We start from the raw sequence: 18,420 nt of genomic DNA on the forward strand, positions 1-18,420 counted from the left end.
GTTTCATTAACATAATACATTATTATAATTATTATTGGTAGTTGTTGTAGTAGCTTTATTACTATAATTAATAGTTGTAGTAGTAAGTAACCTACCGTGTATTCTTTTTTTTTTACTCCATCCATACAAAAAGTTCATTTCTTTGAACTTTTCAATAATAATAATAATAGTTTAAGCAATCTTATTTAGAATGTATTCTGTTTTCTAATCAAAACAATTTAGAAGAAACCTACATTAGTTCTAGTTGTTCTCCGCTCTCCTTGTTTTTTTACCCTTTTATGCAAATAAACTGTGAACCAAACTGTTCCAACATGGTTTATTCTGTGTTATAATTCTTTGAATCTTTACTCATCCGAGGGTGCAGGTGGTTAACTGCCCCAGACCTCAAGAGCCTTACAAGATTTATGGGAACTAGATTCAAGGTCAAAGCACAAAGGTGTCTGTACAGATTGTAAAGACCCTTAAGTCAAATTTGTTATTTGCGATATTAGGCTGTATAAATAAAATGTGATTTAATGATAATCTGGTTAATTGCAAATTTGTTACAGAAATTTGCACCACTAAAGTATGATTTGAACTGAGGCAAGACATGCAATATTACCTAATTTTGTGGACCTGTGACACCTTTGCGGGTAATATCAATAGGGGTACAACAGCAAATTTGCCCCATGGGGTCCTTAATCCAGCCATGCCAGTGTGCTCTGCAGAACTTTCCTTCCACACAGTTAACATATGAATAAATGCAAAAACTTGTTTCATTGAGGGTGACTTTTTATTTATTTATCTAGTAAATTAGATAAATAACCTTTAAACAAACAAATAAGTATTGGGTGTAGAGGCATAGAAACAACTACTGTGCAGACACACATGGTACTGAACCTCTCACTCTCTGCACTGCAATAAGAGAAACATCAGGCAGTCATATCACATATAGGGTATGTGTATTCATCACTATGTGTTTTCAGGCAGCATGGCATGCAGCGGGACTGCAACTGCCGAAGGGGGACAGTGAGTGACTCACACTTGGTCCAGTGCAAAATATATTTGTATCAATATTCATGGTACCCTGGGGATGAATCTTATACTTTTTGGTAACCTCCTTGCCTTTCATCTAGCATCGTCATGACAATTCCACTTGTACACAAAATAAATGGGGAGGTTGTAATGAAATTTACTGAGTACATGTTTAAAAAAATGATAAACTCTCTCTTCACCCAATAACCTCACCTCTAGCTCCAGCAAAGGACACATTTGACATTTTTGTCAGACTTCTGGCTTCAACAGTGTTTGTTTGTGCATGTATGGTAATCTGTCAATGGTTTTAAACAAATAGCAGATATTTATTGGTATAGTTTCATATTACAATATTTAAAGTAGTTTATTTGGCAATCATTTATTACCAAAAGCTATGTGTGCGATGCACAAGCTGTGTCTGTGGTTAGCCAGTGTTCTGCGATTTATATAAAGTGCAGCAGGGGGCAACGTCTTGCATATTTCGTCATAATTAGGGAGGGGTGATAAAATTCGGCCGAACTACAAACTCATTGTGAGGAGAAAACACAAACTATGTGTATTGCTGGATAAACATTATATGCCATGCCAATAAGAATGAGAATGTATGTGGATAAACAAATAATTTAGTGCGTTGTCCTCTTTAAACCCACTTTTAGTTACCTTTTGAATTTCAGAATCCACAAGCCTTGAAGATCAACTAAATTAGGATCAATCAACTAAGTATGCACAGCCTCAGATGCAAAGCAGTGCATACATCCATATACTTAACTCACTTGTTTTTAAATTGATCATACTGTACATGCTTTTTTTACTTACTTGCAAAACATGCTGCTCTCTAGTGGTTGTCAGGAGGCATGTCACCTTTTACAGACAACATGCTGAATGAAGGCAGGCAGGCAGGATCCACCCACAGACATCCAACAACCAAACCAAACAGGAGCTCATGCTGTCCAGCGGTGTAGCAGCTGTGACAATAATACACCGACAATGTGTTATTTCATACCTAGTTGTTCGGATATAGTCTGTCTGCACATGTATTAAAATTATACTTGTATCGACAAGTTGAGAAAATCCTTGAAACAAGAAAGACTTAAAATTAAACCTACATTAGTGAATGACATTGGGGAATACATTTGGAAGGAGGTATTTTGGTAAGGGAACAATCCCAACATATGAGCCCACTCACTGACTCGCAAGTCGACTCTGGATCCAAACAGCCCACAGTGTTGTTGTGAGGACGGAAGTGGTAGGAGGACTTCCCTCTGTCCAATTATTCGTTCCTTTTTGCTAACAGTTAAAGGAATACACTGCTGCTTGCTCAGACATGTCTACTGCCTACAAAAACAGGTAGGACACATCTAAATCTTTGTTTATGCGTTGGATTCATCACACGCGGACAGTCAAAAACTGCGGCTACATCATTTATTGTAGCAACTAGCACCCTAACCGCAAACTGCCATTAACTTCACTGTTAAGCTAGCAGCAACATCAGATTAGACAATCAAACAAAAGCTAAGTTTAGGTTTAAGGCAAGAAATGCAAAAACATTCCATTCGTACATGCTCATATGACTTCACATTTAATGTCATAAACATTGTGCCTCTGTTGCGCTTTACAAGTTAACTAATACAGCAACTTCATCGTTTTAGCTTCGCTAGCTCCCTGTTAGCACATCAGCTGACACATCATACTTCCTTAAGCCTTAACTGGCTAACAATTAGCTATCATATCCAGCTTGCTATGTTTGCTGACAGGGCAATGGTGAAAACATATGTGACTGAAATGTAATTCGCTAATGAATGCTTTGGGCTCAGTTTAGTATCACTACTTTAATAATGTCTTCCATGTAACGTTAATTTCCATTATCTCTACTGTAATGTATTTTAACCCACATTTTAAAACTCGAATGTTGTATGTTAGAACTTCTAACACTGCTTGATTGTATGTGTACTGCACGTCTCATTTAATTTTCTTCATTTTGTAAGTGTTATTTATTCCTCAAATATACCACCCCATACCATCTTCCCCGCAACTCATAATAAACAGGTTTTACTTACAGGTTTACTGCACTTTAATTTGTTTTGGGTGAAAGTCAGTCAAAGGTTTCTCAACCGTGTTTAGTGTGAATTCTGATTGATTTCCATATAGGAATATGAATGTACACAATTCTGTGGGTCCTGCGCAGATGCACAAGGCCCCATAGATAAACTCATAACTCTATTGTAGAAAGAAAGGAGACAGATTTGGTGGTACAATGTATTGTGATTAAATTGTGGGTAAAGAATAATTTCTAAAATAATAATATTTATTAAACAAATGCCACCAGATGATCTTTGTTGATGTGGTAATGATACTACAAATGTACACTGAAATACTGGGCACAGCTGGGACGCCGGCATCTATCCAATACAATCTAATAATTATGAAGCTCATCATATTCAGTAATTGTGTGTCAAAGAGGTGTTGACGCTCCTCTGCGGTCAATTTGAAGGCTGCAGTTTGTTAGATTGTAACTATGAGATTATATTATACTGATACAGTTTCAGGTTGTTGGGCAACTGTGGGCAAAATATTGGCTGTAAACATATAACATAACTTTGTTATATGTTTAGAATCCCAAAATGTTCTGTGTTAAAATGATCTGTCAAGTGCATTAATACAGAATAAGTTGTGGTTGTTTTGGTGCATTATACAGCATAAACTCTGTTCTAATGCAATCCAGTGCACCAAACTACAAACAACAAATTCTCTACTGCTGGACTGAGTAGAATCCATGGCTCGTGGATGTGTTTCTGTCTAAAAGGGAAACAAACTAAGCATGTAATCACATGCTCATTTTTACGTTTGGTCAGTTAAGGTAGAGAAGAAGAGTCAATACAGTCTAATCAATTTGAAAATGTTGGCAAATATGTAAAAATATTCCCGACTACTACTGCAATTCGTTTCATATTGAGAAAGACTTGACTCGATCTTTGTAAAGTTATATAAATGATTAAATCCCAAAAATGTACTACTTTATCCAAATTTCCCTACTTAAAGAAATTATTCAGTTTGTGTGTGGTGTTGTTTAGCTTCCAGTCTTTATGCTAAGCTAAGATGATTACCTCCTGGCCTTCATACTTATCACACAGACATGAGTGGTATTGATCCTTTCATCTAACCCTCAGCAAGAAAACAAATAAGCATATTCCCCATAATGTTATTTTAAATGTATCATAAGTTACCATTGTGTTCATTATAGTATAAGAGGTATTTTATCACTGAGCAGTAATTCAGAAATGAAATTGGTTCCAACCTCGTTTCTTATTTCAGAATACAGGAATTCAAAGTAACCTTGAGTGAAGAGAACATAAACTTGAAGACACTGAGGGAGCTGTGCTTCAATGGTAATTTTTACATCTTGACGTTTTTGTGTATATTTTTTATTGTTCTGTATTTGACCACACTTTTCTTTATTCAACTCAGGATCCCATTTGAAGGAGGCATACGAGCGCTTTGCTGGAAAGTGAGTTTCCCTGCCTCTGTGTCGTTTTAGTAAACCTTTGGGCGTGACATATTGGGCCTCTTGCAAGAACGGTTTTGTATTCTTATCCTTAACCTCTCATACTTTTGAATTGCAACCAGCATCTCTATAGCTCTTACCCACCCTTTGGCGGTAACAGTTCTCGGGGTCAAGTGTTAGTAAGTTTGTTTCTGTGTGAATCCATGTGCGTACGTGGTCGCAGCTATTGTGAATTTACAGATTGACACCCTCAGTCCTTAGACACTTGCAGCGGTTAAGGAAAAATGTCCCAAAAGAAATCCCACAATAAAACTATTCACATATTTCATGAAAACTCATCTGACTCTCTGGGAATCATCACCTTATTGTGGTGGAGAGGTTTGTGTGTCCCTATGAACCTGAGAGCTGTGTTGTCTGGAGCTTAGTGCTCCTAGTAGGGTCTCCCAAGGCAAATTGGTCTCAGGCGAGGGGCCAGACTAAGAATGGTTCAAAACGACTTCATGAAAAAAAGGGAAAGGAAAGGAGAGATCCTGCCCGGAGGAAGCCTGGGGCCCCCATCTGGAGCCAGGCCCAGAGGAAGGGCCCGACAGCGAGCGCCTGGTGGCCGGGTTTTCCACAGAGCCCGGTCGGGCACAGCCCAAAGAAGCTACGTGGTGCCTCCCATCCATCCATCCATCCTGTGGGCCCACCACTCATGGGAAAAACCACTGGGGTCGGGTGCGCTGTCACACAGGTGGCAGTGATGGTCAGCGACCTCAACGGACCAGACCCGGGCAGCAGAGGCTGGCTCTGGGGACGTGGAACGTCACCTCTCTGTGGGGGAAGGAGCCGGAACTAGTGCGGGAGGTGGAGCGCTACCAGTTGGATCTGGTCAGGCTTGCATCTATGCACAGTCTTGGCTCTGGAACCGTACTCCTGGATAGGGGTCGGACTCTATTCTTCTCAGGAGTTGCCCAAGGTGTGAGGCGTTCGGCGGGTGTGGGGATACTCACAAGTCCCCGGCTGAGCGCCACTATGTTGGAGTTCACCCCGGTGGACGAGCGGGTCGCCTCCCTACGCCTTCGGGTTATGGGGGGGAAAACTCTGACTGTTGTTTGTGCCTATGCCCCAAACCGCAATTCAGAGTATTCGGCCTTCTTGGAAACCCTGAATGGAGCCCTGCAGCGGGCTCCAGTAGGGGACTCCGTAGTCTTGCTTGGAGACTTCAACGCAAACATGGGAAACGATGGAGACACCTGGAGAGGCGTGATTGGGAGGAACGGCCTCCCTGTTCTAAACCTGAACGGTTGTTTGTTGTTGGACTTCTGTGCTAGACATGGAATGGCCATAACAAACACCATGTTCGAACATAAGGATGCTCATAAGTGTACGTGGTACCAGAGCACCCTAGGCTAAAGGTCAATGATCGATTTTGTAATCGTATCATCTGATCTGAGGCCGCATGTTTTGGACACTCGGGTGAAGAGAGGGGCGGAGCTGTCAACTGATCACCATCTGGTGGTGAGTTGGAACAAGGGGTGGGGGAACACTCTGGACAGACCTGGTAAGCCCAAACGGGTAGTGCGGTTGAACTGGGAACGTCTGGAGGAAGCCCCTGTCCTGGAGATCTTCAACTCACACCTCCTGCGGAGCTTTTCAGACATCCCTGTGGAAGTTGGGGGCATTGAACCTGAGTGGGCAATGTTCAAAACCTCTATTGCTGAAGCTGCGGTGAGGAGCTGTGGTCTCAAGGTCTTGGGTGCCTCAAGGGGCGGTAACCCTCGAACACCGTGGTGGACCCCGGTGGTCAGGGAAGCCGTCCGACTGAAGAAGGAGTCCTTCTGGGTTATGTTATCCGGGAGGACTCTGGAAACAGTTGCAGGGTACCGACAGACTCGAATGGCGGCAGCATCTGCCGTGGGAGAAATTCGGAGAAGCTATGGAGAAGGACTTTCGGTCGGCACCAAGGTGCTTCTGGAAAACCATCCGGCACCTCAGGAGGGGGAAGTGGGGAACCATCCAAGCTGTGTACAGCAAGGGTGGGACCCTGCTGACTTTGACTGAGAAGGTTATCAGGCGGTGGAAGGAGCACTTTGAGGAACTCCTGAATCCGACTAACACGCCCTCTATGGTAGAGGCAGAGCTGGAAGCTGATGGGGGGGGGATCATCGTCAAGTTCTCTGACGGAAGTCAGTGAGGTAGTCAAACAACTCCACAGTGGCAAAGCCGCAGGGGTTGATGAGATCCGTCCAGAAATGCTAAAGGCTTTGGGTGTCGAGGGGCTGTCTTGGTTGACACGCCTCGTCAACATTGCGTGGAAGTCTGGGAGAGTGCCTAGGTGGTGGCGATTCCCCTATTTAAAAAGGGGGACCAGAGAGTGTGTGCCAACTACAGGGGTATCACACTTCTCAGCCTCCCTGGTAAAGTCAACTCCAAGGTACTGGAAAGGAGGGTTCGGCCGGTAGTCGAACCTCTGATTGAAGAGGAACAATGCGGATTCCGTCCTGGTCGTGGAACAACAGACCAACTCTTCACTCTCGCAAGGATCCTGGAGGGGGCCTGGGAGTACGCCCATCCGGTCTACATGTGTTTTGTGGATCTGGAGAAGGCGTATGACCGGGTTCCCCGGATGATCCTGTGGGAGGTGCTGCAGGAGTATGGGGTGAGGGGGTCACTTCTGAGGGCCATCCAATCCCTGTACGCCCAAAGCGAGAGTTGTGTCCGGATACTCGGCAGTAAGTCGGACTCGTGAATGTTGGCCTCCGCCAAGGCTGCGCTTTATCACCAATCCTGTTTGTGATTTTCATGGACAGGTTATCGAGGCGTAGTCGTGGAGGAGAGGGGTTGCATTTCGGTGGCCTGAGGATCTCATCGCTGCTCTTTGCAGATGATGTGGTCCTTATGGCATCATCGGTCTGTGACCTTCAACAGTCACTGGATCGGTTCGCAGCCGAGTGTGAAGCGGTTGGGATGAGGATCAGCACCTCAAAACCTGAGGCAATGGCTCTCAGCAGGAAACCGGTGGATTGCTACTCCGGGTAGGGAATGAGCCCTTACCCCAAGTGAAGGAGTTCAGGTGCCTAGGTTCTAGTTCGCGAGTGAGGGGACAATGGAGGGAGAGATTGTCCGGAGAATCGGAGCAGCAGGGGCGGTACTGCAGTCGCTTTACCGCACCGTTGTGACGAAAAGAGAGCTGAGCCAGAAGGCAAAGCTCTCAATCTACCGGTCGATCTTCGTTCCTACCCTCACCTATGGTCATGAAGGCTGGGGCATGACCGAAAGAACGAGATCACGGGTACAAGCGGCCGAAATGGGTTTTTTTCAGACGGGTGGCTGGCGTCTCCCTTAGAGATAGGGTGAGAAGCTCAGCCATCCGTGAGAGACTCGGAGTAGAGCCGCTGCTTCTTTATGTTGAAAGATGCCAGTTGAGGTGGTTCGGGCATCTAGTAAGGATGCCACCTGGGCGCCTCCCTAGGGAGGTGTTCCAGGCACGTTCAGCTGGGAGGAAACCCCGGTGGAGAGATTATATCTCCTCACTTGGCTGGGAACACCTCGGGATCCCCCAGTCGGAGATGGAGGATGTGGCCCGGAAAAGGCAAGATTGGGGTGCCTTACTGGAGCTGCTGCCCCCGTGACCCGACCCCGGATAAGCGGTAGATGATGAATGGATGGATGGATGGATGGACATATTTCATGAAAACTCATCTGACTCCTCATCAGCAACAAAGAGCATACATTACGCTACATATATTATTCTCTACAGATATCCCTTATGGAATTGTTCCACACTTAGTTATATCACATACAAATTCTACACTACATTGAGGTTTGGGTTGGAACACCAGATCACATGAGTTGGTAATATTCACCTCGCTGGTGCAGGGTTGAAGATGTGAAATGTTTAGACATTCTGTAACTGTAATTTACATCTTTACAATAAATGTCTGAAATGAGTAATGAGGTCTGGGAGGGATCAGATTGTTGCACATTTTCTTATATGGGATTAAAAAATATTCTAATCTGGGATCCTGACTCGTGATTGTTTTACTCTCTTTTCAGATCCTTCTTAATTATCTACCTCTCGATCAGACATTATGGGAGTCTTTCCTCAAAAAGCAGAGGTAAGGAGAACATGTTCAAACTTGATAAAAGAGCATGTAGATTTAATTAGGAGATTTCGTTTTTGGTGTCACTAGGCAAGTGGTTCTCAACCTTTTCGTGTCGCAACTGCCTCCCCCACGCAAACGTGTCGACCACTCATAAACTGTCTGCATATATAGTGGTCGATGCACTGTGAGCTGGCAAGTGTTTTAATGTTTTTTATCTAAACATTTTGCCATATGATTACTGTAAGCCCCACAGCTAAACAAATGGACTTTGTGTTGTAAATGGTTAAATCAGTAGGGCTTAATTACAGGTGTTTGTGTAGATGTGTCACAAATATACTCTGTGAAATCTATTCCCAGGCAAATTATATCCCTGGTGCAGGTGATTTGTAATGTTAAAGCAATTTAAAATATACTTTTATACTTAATGTTATTTTCTATTTTTCTCCACAACCATCTGGCGACCCCCAGAAATTGGCTTGCGACCCCCTTTGGGGTCAAGAACCATTGCACTAGGCAACCACAAATTCAGCTGCTATCAATCAGCATAGCTGATAACATTAGCTAATATGTTAGCTGGCAAAAAAAAAACTCCACAGATTTGAGCTGTGACTCACCAACAGGCTGTTTATTATGGAGGTCTCTCACGTGAGGCGAGCACATGCTGTTTATATCAGACCCAACAGTGGAAGGCCCAATTCTGTTTTCACCACACTTTTTTGTTGAACTAAAGAGCGCTCAAGGTATATTTTATGTTTTCACCACTAGATTTTGTCTATTTTGTCTCTCATAGAGAGGTGTACTCCCAGTTCCTAAAAGAAATGATCATCCAGCCGGGGATTGCCAAAGCTAACATGGGCCTTTCTAGAGAAGATGTGACTATGGAGGACCATGTGAGTCAAGTCCCTCTTGTTCTGCTGTTCTTTTTTTTCACAGTGTTCAACTGAAATGAGGCCTGATTCAATCAAGATACTTAGCGTGTGAAGTAGAGTGCACTTAGGTCACAAGTCCAATGGCTGCTATCACTTTTAACAGAAGTAAGCAGAAAGCAACAGGCAATGCATGTGACTGGTGATAGCATGAGATTATTTAGCTGTGCAACACTCATGTGACACGTATGGATCAACTACTGTGAGGTGGTTGTGAGACCAGTCATGTTTTAACATCAAGTCCAAACATACATTTATATGACTTGGCAGCAGCAGGACTACGGCAGTCAGATAAATGAAGCTCAAATGATGCCTAATGTGTAGGTGTGATGTACATTTAGTCATCTGTTCATCTAAGTGTGATCATGTCCGGGTATACAGACAGTGTCGTAGAAACAACACCGCACAAGCTTCCACTATCTGTGTCCACATTCGTTTGGGGTATGTTGTATGAGAATTACAATAAAATGCTATTATTATTATTGTTGTTGTTGTTATGATTATGATATATATATCTGTATCAATTGTTCAGCAACAGCTTCCAGAGTCAGATCATCTGTTTGCTTAAATATAGTTTAGAATCAGGCTTTTAGCATGAGACTGTTCAGGCTCACGCTCTCACACTGCCCAAACAAACGTCAGGCCAAATAAGAATACAGTAGCTTCGGAAAGACCCTTCACTTTTTAAACACTTCATCAACAATTTGAGTTGAACAGGTCATTTTAAGTGGATAAAATTGTCACTTTTGCCCATCAATGACCTCGAAAGTGAAAAGCTTGTTTAAAGAAATGTTTATTAAGAATTTTCTTTCACAGCTTAAAATGTCCATTAAAATGCAACCTTTGGTGCGATTAAAGCATCGTTGGTGCATACAGTCTGCATGCACAGTCCGCACCCAATGGAAACATTGTGACACAATGACAGTGTTACACTGACGCAAAACAGTCAACCTTTCATTTTTCAACTTTTTCTGTCCAGTATGTCTTCTATTCACAGTGAGCACCTTAAGATAAACGGACACAAATAATGAACAAAGGAAAACTAGCTGTAAATACATAGTAGTGTATATAACTGGGGCAGTAATTTAATGTGTCTGTGTTTTATTTAATTTTCTTCAGCCTCTAAATCCGAACCCAGACAGCAGGTGGAATAACTACTTCAAAGATAATGAAATTCTACTACAAATTGACAAGGATGTAAGGTATGACTTTTGTAGATTTATTAGTTTGTTCTTGATAGTACGTGGATGTAGAAAAGAACACAGCCTGTCATTTTGTACAGTAAAAGTAAAAATAGGTGAGATATGACAGGCGTGTTTGTTTGCAGGCGGCTGTACCCAGACATGGCGTTCTTCCAGCGTCCCACAGAATACCCATGCCAACTTATCTTGGACCCTCAGAATGATTATGAGACGCTGCGTCGACGAGTCGAACAAACCACACTGAAAGCACAAACTGTAAACCGCAACCGCAGTGGAGTCACCAATGTAAGTGTGTGTGTGTGTGTGTGGGTGGGTGTGGGTGTGGGTGGGTGGGTGGCTGGATGTGGCAGCGGCGGCATAATTTTAACACAATGGCATCTCACGATGAACCCGGAAGTTGTAATTCCATTTGGCCACTATGTATATGTTGGCTTTAAAGCCCCGCACTGTTCCTTGTCCTAGTCTAACTTCTGTTTCACAGGGACTTTTAAAATCAAGGATAAGTTATTAAATAGTCAATGTTTTATTATAAATATACAATTGAATTTCAATTTTCAATTAAAGTAAAGTGACATAAAGGTTTGTATGTATGCTACAAAATGAAAAAATTTAAGGGATAGGAATCGGCCAAGAACATTGCAATCAGTGCATCTGTAGTGCGGACCAAACAACCGTCTGAGACCGACTGAAAAGGAGAGTCAGAGATGGATTCTGGTGCAGTTCACTTGTGGTGTGAAAGCAACCACTGCATTATCTGATAGTAGTAGTAGTTATCTGTGATTTAATCACATTTTGAATCCATCTGCTAGTTTTGAATGACCAAGGAATCAATTGTATAGATCTGTAGATGTATATGCATCTACAGTATGTAAATGATTTGGTCAGCATGGTAAAACAGATGTGCGTCGGTGGGTTTTCCCTGATCGGACAGGAAAATGCAATAAAAACTGCGCTGTGTTATGCTGTTGTCCTCTGTGTAGTTTGGCGGTCCATTTAAAAAGTGACATGGCGACCCACAGTGATCCCCTATAATAGTTCTACCTGTTAGTTATTATTCATAACGTGGTGGATTTGCAGTCTAATAATACAAATTACTTTTTGAGGTCTCTGTGACACCAGAGAACATACATACACACATCAGAAGTATTAAAGTGCTGCAGAAACTGCTGTCAGTCCCTCAAGGGTCCTGATGATGCAGGATGGCATCACCAAAACTGTCCAATCAAACTGTCAGCCTTGAGTCCACACTGACATGTCTCAACAACTGTTGGATACACTGTATATCCATGAGATTTAGTACAGACCTTCGTGATGCTGTCCGGATGAATGGTATTGACCTTCTCCATCTTCTGACTTTTCATCTAATGCCATCATCAGGTCAGCCCAACATCTTCTTCTGCACAACATAACGCAGGAGTTAAGAAGCTGTTAACTGCATACACAAGCACTCACTGTATTGTTTTAGGAGTCACATGTAAAAAGCACTAAAGTGCATTAAAAGTTTGTAAAACATCCAGAACTTCTAAGACTGTTGATTATCCAGTTACTGCTACTTTTACAACAGGACAGTAATCTTCACTTGCCTGTCTGTACTCAGGTCAGTTCCCCTGGAAAATCATTGAACCTGTATCCATCTAACGAGTATGAGGTCCTGCCCAATGGGAGTGAAGCACACTGGGAGGTGGTGGAGCGGATCCTCTTCATCTATGCCAAACTCAACCCTGGGATTGCCTACGTACAGGGCATGAATGAGATTGTTGGGCCAATTTACTACACCTTTGCCACACACCCCAACAGCGAGTGGAAAGGTCGGTAACCTTTGAATTACAGGTGTCATGGTATACCGGTATTGACTATAACCGTGATATTTAAAAATGAAATATTGATATTATGTTAGTACATGTGAAAATATTGTGTAAATAATCCAGCGTCTCTTAAATAATTTCCATTTGTCTCTGTTTCTGGCCTCACCTCTCTACCACAACACTCACACACACTTACGTTTACAGTTAAGATTTTAAAGATGAATTTGACTAATAGCATTATTTATTTATTTTTAATTATCTAAAGATATCGCAATAATATTGGTAATTATGTTTGTCACAACAATCGTGTAGTGACGATCTGATATGCCAGCTGATCATGACAACTAACTTGAATTGTAAAATATGAGCTTTTTCACGCGTATGAAGTAAATATAAGCCCTTTGTGATTCCTGTCTGCTTCATTGTTCAGAGCACGCTGAAGCAGATACATTCTTCTGTTTCACCAACCTGATGTCGGAGAACAGAGACAACTTCATCAAGAGCCTTGATGACTCTCAGTGCGGCATCACCTACAAGATGGAGAGTGTGTACTCCATGCTCAGAGACAAAGACCTGGAGCTCTATCACAAGCTGGTATGGTGAAGGCCCACTTCCCGTCTATTCTCTGGTCTAAGGATTTATAGGGATGTTTTAAACTGCTCTCTGAGGGTTCCCTCTAAGAAAAGATTGATTCTAATCAATTAAGCAATCCGAGAGCCGTCAATTCAAACTGCATGTTGTTACTGTAACAGCCCATGTTCACTAGATCTACTACGACTCGTGGATTCTTCTCTCCCGTCTGCTATCTGCCAGGCCTATGTGGCCTGAATACATAGAAATCAGAGCTACAACTAATGATTAATTTCCTTATCAATGAATCTGTTGATTATCTTCTTGATTAATCACTTAATTGTTTGGTCTATAAATTGTCAGAAAACCGTGAAAAATGCCCGTAACAAGTTCACAGAGCCTAATGTGATGTCTTCAGACTGCTCTGTAGGTCCGACCAACAGTCCAAACCCCAACACTGGTTTACTATCATACAAGGCAAAGAAGCAGCACATCCTCACATCTGAGAAGCTGGAACCTGAGAATGTTTAAAAGAAATTGTTTGATTAATTTTCGGTCGATCTCTTAAGCTCTAATATAAATACTTATATTTATTGTCAGTTTACTTTATACTAGAATGAATATTTAATTATATATTTCAATTGATATTGATATTGCCATATCTTTGGGTTATTAGCGAGAGAGAGGAAAAGAGATGGAGGGAGGTGGACTCTGAGCCTGTTAAAGGAAAGGTTCACCTTTCTTTTTTTAAGTCTATCTTAAAACAACAATGATATGTGTTTTCTGTCCACAAAGGAAGAGCAGAACATCAAACCCCAGTACTTCACATTCCGCTGGCTGACCTTGTTGCTATCGCAGGAGTTCCTCCTGCCAGATGTCATCCGCATCTGGGACACCCTGTTTTCTGACCAGGACAGATTCCACTTCCTCATCCTGGTCTGCTGCGCCATGCTCATGTGAGCTTTTCACATTACGCTCTCTGTACTCTGACAGTATTGATACCTCTAAATCTTCATGTGAATCTTTCTGTTGACTTCTCCTGTTCACAGACTCATCCGAGATAATTTACTGGCAGGAGACTTCACAGTGAATATGAGATTACTGCAGGTAAGGCTTTTGATATTACACCCTTAAACATAGAAAGCCCAGAGCTTCATAGTTAGACATACATAGCAGGTTATGTTCTTACTGGAACTGACGCTCACTGAGTGTTTCTTTTTCTTTTACTGATGTTCCTCTCAGGATTACCCCATCTCAGATGTCCACACCATACTGACCAAGGCCAAAGATCTGCGGGATAACTCCTAACCTGTCCACGCTCTTCCTCCTGCCTTTTCTCACATGTGGTAGGTTAGAGTTTAAACATGACAAAACATTGTGGTGTCAAACATGTTTTGAGGGAGGACTTGATCAATGTGGACACATGTCAGGAAAACCCAGCATACTGCTTTTTAACTTTGATTTCTAATGATTGGTCATTGGGGACTGCTGTGAAAATGTTTGAGGACACTAACTTTCTTTAAAGTGAGGAGGTGATGCCACTTGCTTCTTGATGCATTAGGGGAACGGCTAGCTTGGTGGTACGTGGTCCTCCTCCTCTCACAGACATCTCTTCCATGGACACTTGTGCTCAGATAAAGATAAAGACAGGGAGCTTCATTATTCCTACACTACAGATCTTAGTTTGTCATGAAAACATAGCAGAAATGTTGAACAACAGAGCCAAGAGTTCCCACTGTAACCATGAGTAAATGTGTCGTTGGGCTGAGCAACAGTGCATGCTTTTAGTTTTTATTGTAAGGAACATGTATGCCTTATCTGTTTAATTATATGAAACAGGAGACCGTATTTCTGGGTACACTTTTTGTGGGGATAAAATAAATCTAAGGTGGACCTCGCCTATTGAATATTTCATTAATAATCTTCTGAAATCTTTATTTCTTGAGCATTATGCCTCAACACAATGCCTTTGTCCCATTGCAAATGTAAGATGATGGATTTCCTTGTGAAGTCATTATTTTGACAGAACAAACTATTTAAAGAAGGACGAGGAGGGAATTGTGCTGCTGCTTTTCACACTGAACATTATTTACCAAAGTGTTTTCTCCTCCCTGGGTTTACAAGTAGCTTCATTACAATATGTTGTACCATGGCCATCATTCATTGTAATTGACCAGGGGTGAACACTGTTTTTATATAATGCATGGCACAGCCGCGTCCTCTCTAGTCATACGTTAACTCAGAGTTGGAAGGCTGCAGGTTCCTGCTCTTACTAGCTTACAGTAATCGTGTACCAATATTAATGCAATACAAGGCAGTACCAATACTTTATTTGAGTTTTGGTACAGATACCACAATTATACTTTTTACCTTACTTTGAGAAAAATAACAGTTTTTCTACAATAACAAAAGAAGCCAACATTTAATGTTAAAATATGTTTAAATACAAACAGCTGACTAAGAATTGTAATTGATTGATATCCGCTAGAAATTCTTTGAGTTGTAGAAGGGAAGTAAAGTTATTTTGTGGCCAAAGCCTTGTTAACTTGGAGTATATAGCTAATATATAGCTAACATATGGCTAATATATAGCTAACATATAGCTAATATATGGCTAACATATAGCTAATATATAGCTAACGTATAGCTAATATATAGCTAATGTATAGCTAAGCACCTCCAGGGTTAATGGTGCAGGTTAATCTTTGGTTCAGCCTGATAATGTTCAGTGTGAACACCAGCACAGCTCAACAGAGCGTGTTGATTTCCATCTCTTTTATTATTGGATCTTGTGTTATGCACATACTATATGATCTATGTCAGGGGTCGGGAACCTATGGCTCTTTCGATAATGCAATATGGCTCGTTTAACATTTTTTAACATGATTAACAGGTAATAAATAATTATATTGTGTCATTTTAAAGTAAAAACATTTAGCAGCGGATTTGTTTTTAGTTCTCCCCTCTCTTTCCTCCGCTCTGTCTCTGGCTGTAGGTGAAGGTGTGTTCACACACGTGTGCGTAGGGGGCAGAGCCCCGCCCTTCGCGAAACCGAGCAGAGGAGAAACTGCACAAAGCAAGCAGTAGACCGGGGGTGTCAAACTCAATCACAGGGAGGGCCAAACACGGTCCACATTTATTGAACAGGATACACATATTGGATAAAGTGCAAAAAGATATGGAACATATTTAAGTCAACTGCAAACGGATTGCTGAGCAGTTCAATTTAAATTTCTGAGCTGCAAAGTCGGCAAATGCGCTCAGTTTATGAGCAGAATGCTGTCGGAAACACAGAGGTGGAGATGTTTGTCAGTGTTTGGAAACACGCAGTGACCAAAGTTTCCTTCTGCATCAGAGTCTCCCACAGGCAAGCTCGGCTTAGAAAGCTCTCACTGCATCATACATGTCCGTGATCACACGGACCTGAAGCTGCAGGTTTAACATGTGAGATGCTTCATTATGTCGCACAAACAGTCCAGCTCACATCGTCCCAGAGATCTGTGGTGTCTTTCCCTTTGCTTTCCAAAAACTTTCATTTCATTCACACATTTAGATACTTCCTCAAATGTATTTTCCCGTGGTTGTGCCATGCATTGATGTAATTACCAAAACCGGCGGGCCAGTTATGACAGACATATGATATTTTCTCGCTGGTCGGATATAATTGCCTTGAGTTTGACTCCCGTGCAGTAAACACTGAAACGTGCTCATAAATGAGATAAATAACGTAAGCGTTTAGTTTATTTAATAAAAGAGCACGTGTTCAATGAAACACTGATACCGCTATTAGTAATCGGAGACGTGTTATTCTTAAAAAATGCACGCATAAAGTTGCATTCAAATTTATATATTTTTATATATGGCTCTCAAGGAAATACATAAAAAAATATTTAGCTTTTATGGCTCTCCCAGCCAAAAAGATTCCCGACCCCTGATCTATGTGGTCGATTGGTCATGGCTTCATTAAATCGAGCTTATAATTTGAATGTAAATGTGTATCTGCAAACTTAAATGTGCTTGTTGTATAATATCCAGACAAAAAGTCACCTCAAAAAGCTGTTTAAAAGCTTAAAATATGTTGATAATACTTTGGCTTATTGAATCATTTAATGCATACTTGTATGGAGGCACTCTATGTAGATTGTGATGAAATGCTTCCCCACATTAATGTGAATTAGGGTGAAACAGTAATTCTTGCTGTGGTCATTGATTGAAGTGTCATCTCATCTTGTACAAAGTGCAGGATTTTCAAATATGAGCCTTCATATACAGTACATGCCCAAAGTGGTAACAAACACCCTTTACAGGGCAACTGAAGTATGTAATAAATAAATTAAAATGTATAATTTTTTCTAATCTTTATAGGCACTCCTTAGAAGTTGGATGGGACATTAAAAACGTTTTTCCCCATCGGTTTTTTCTGCTACCAAATTGTTTTCAACAAACGATATGGAACAATACAGTGCTTTTAAATTGTGTTAATACGCTGCTCAAATGACACATTTATTTTAAGTGCTCTTTCCTTAAAACTGAAAAGGATATTTTTCTTATCTGTGTCAACCTTAATTTGGATAGAAGACTCCACTGTGAGTCCAGGGCTAAAACAAGTACTAATAAATCTATTACTCTTTATGAAATTATTACATTTTCTGAACGTGACTCTTTCTTGTATGATCCCTATGTTTAAACCACAGTGAGACAGAACGTGTGTAAGAGAGGAAGGCAGATTTGAATTTTATTATAAAAATAAGCAGCAAAAACCCCTTACCACCACAAATAAGCAAGCTCCATTCAGAGTTTCCTCTTACTTGACGGCGGAGGAAAAGAAGCGGTCCCAAACATCAACCTTTTCATGTGTACTGAAGCCAGATATCGACTGTATATCCATCGTCTTTAAAATGTCCAGAATATTCTGTTCAGTTTGAAAGAACAAGAACAAAACGAAGACATTTAGCTTTTGAAAGTGTTTTTTATCTTGTGCAAAAGTGTCTGGGGACACTTATTGAGGGACTGTTACTAATTGATGGCATCCACATGCTCCTCTTTTAATGTGTATTTATTTGTGTGTGTGTGTGTGTGTGTGTGTGTGTGTGTGTGTACATTTTTGTAAGCACATTTTTGTAACGTCTCCAGTGTTAAGACTTGTATATATGTTTTTACATGTTTGCAGATGTGCATTAAAATGAACGATGGTCTAAATCAAACATATCTCTTGTGGTGTAAACGAGACTATTGTTACTGACCAGCAATAACCTGGCAAGAAAAATGCTTAATAAAATATATTGTTCCAGTGGAGATTACATGGTGTATAAA

General features: G+C 41.3%; 1 protein-coding gene across 1 annotated transcript; it reads left to right on the forward strand.

Moving 5' to 3' along the window:
• Window positions 1-1,909: 1,909 nt before the first annotated feature.
• Window positions 1,910-15,025, forward strand: tbc1d13 (TBC1 domain family, member 13). Its single transcript, XM_029445334.1, has 12 exons — window positions 1,910-2,361; window positions 4,327-4,400; window positions 4,479-4,519; window positions 8,555-8,616; window positions 9,395-9,494; window positions 10,650-10,732; window positions 10,858-11,017; window positions 12,330-12,540; window positions 12,968-13,131; window positions 13,903-14,063; window positions 14,157-14,214; window positions 14,350-15,025. The coding sequence occupies exons 1-12, from the start codon at window positions 2,339-2,341 to the stop codon at window positions 14,413-14,415; spliced, it is 1,203 nt and encodes a 400-aa protein (XP_029301194.1). The 5' UTR covers window positions 1,910-2,338; the 3' UTR covers window positions 14,416-15,025.
• The last annotated feature ends 3,395 nt before the right edge of the window (window positions 15,026-18,420 follow it).

This window comes from Cottoperca gobio, chromosome 12 (assembly GCF_900634415.1).
Source record: "Cottoperca gobio chromosome 12, fCotGob3.1, whole genome shotgun sequence".
NCBI classification, from domain to species: Eukaryota; Metazoa; Chordata; class Actinopteri; order Perciformes; family Bovichtidae; genus Cottoperca; species Cottoperca gobio.

Coding starts and splice junctions, on each gene's coding strand:
- tbc1d13 (XM_029445334.1), top strand. CDS start 2,339: ATGTCTACTGCCTACAAAAACAG. Junction 10,733..10,857: donor CAAATTGACAAGGATGTAAG/GTATGACTTTTG, acceptor GTTTGTTTGCAG/GCGGCTGTACCCAGACATGG. Junction 14,215..14,349: donor TGAATATGAGATTACTGCAG/GTAAGGCTTTTG, acceptor TGTTCCTCTCAG/GATTACCCCATCTCAGATGT.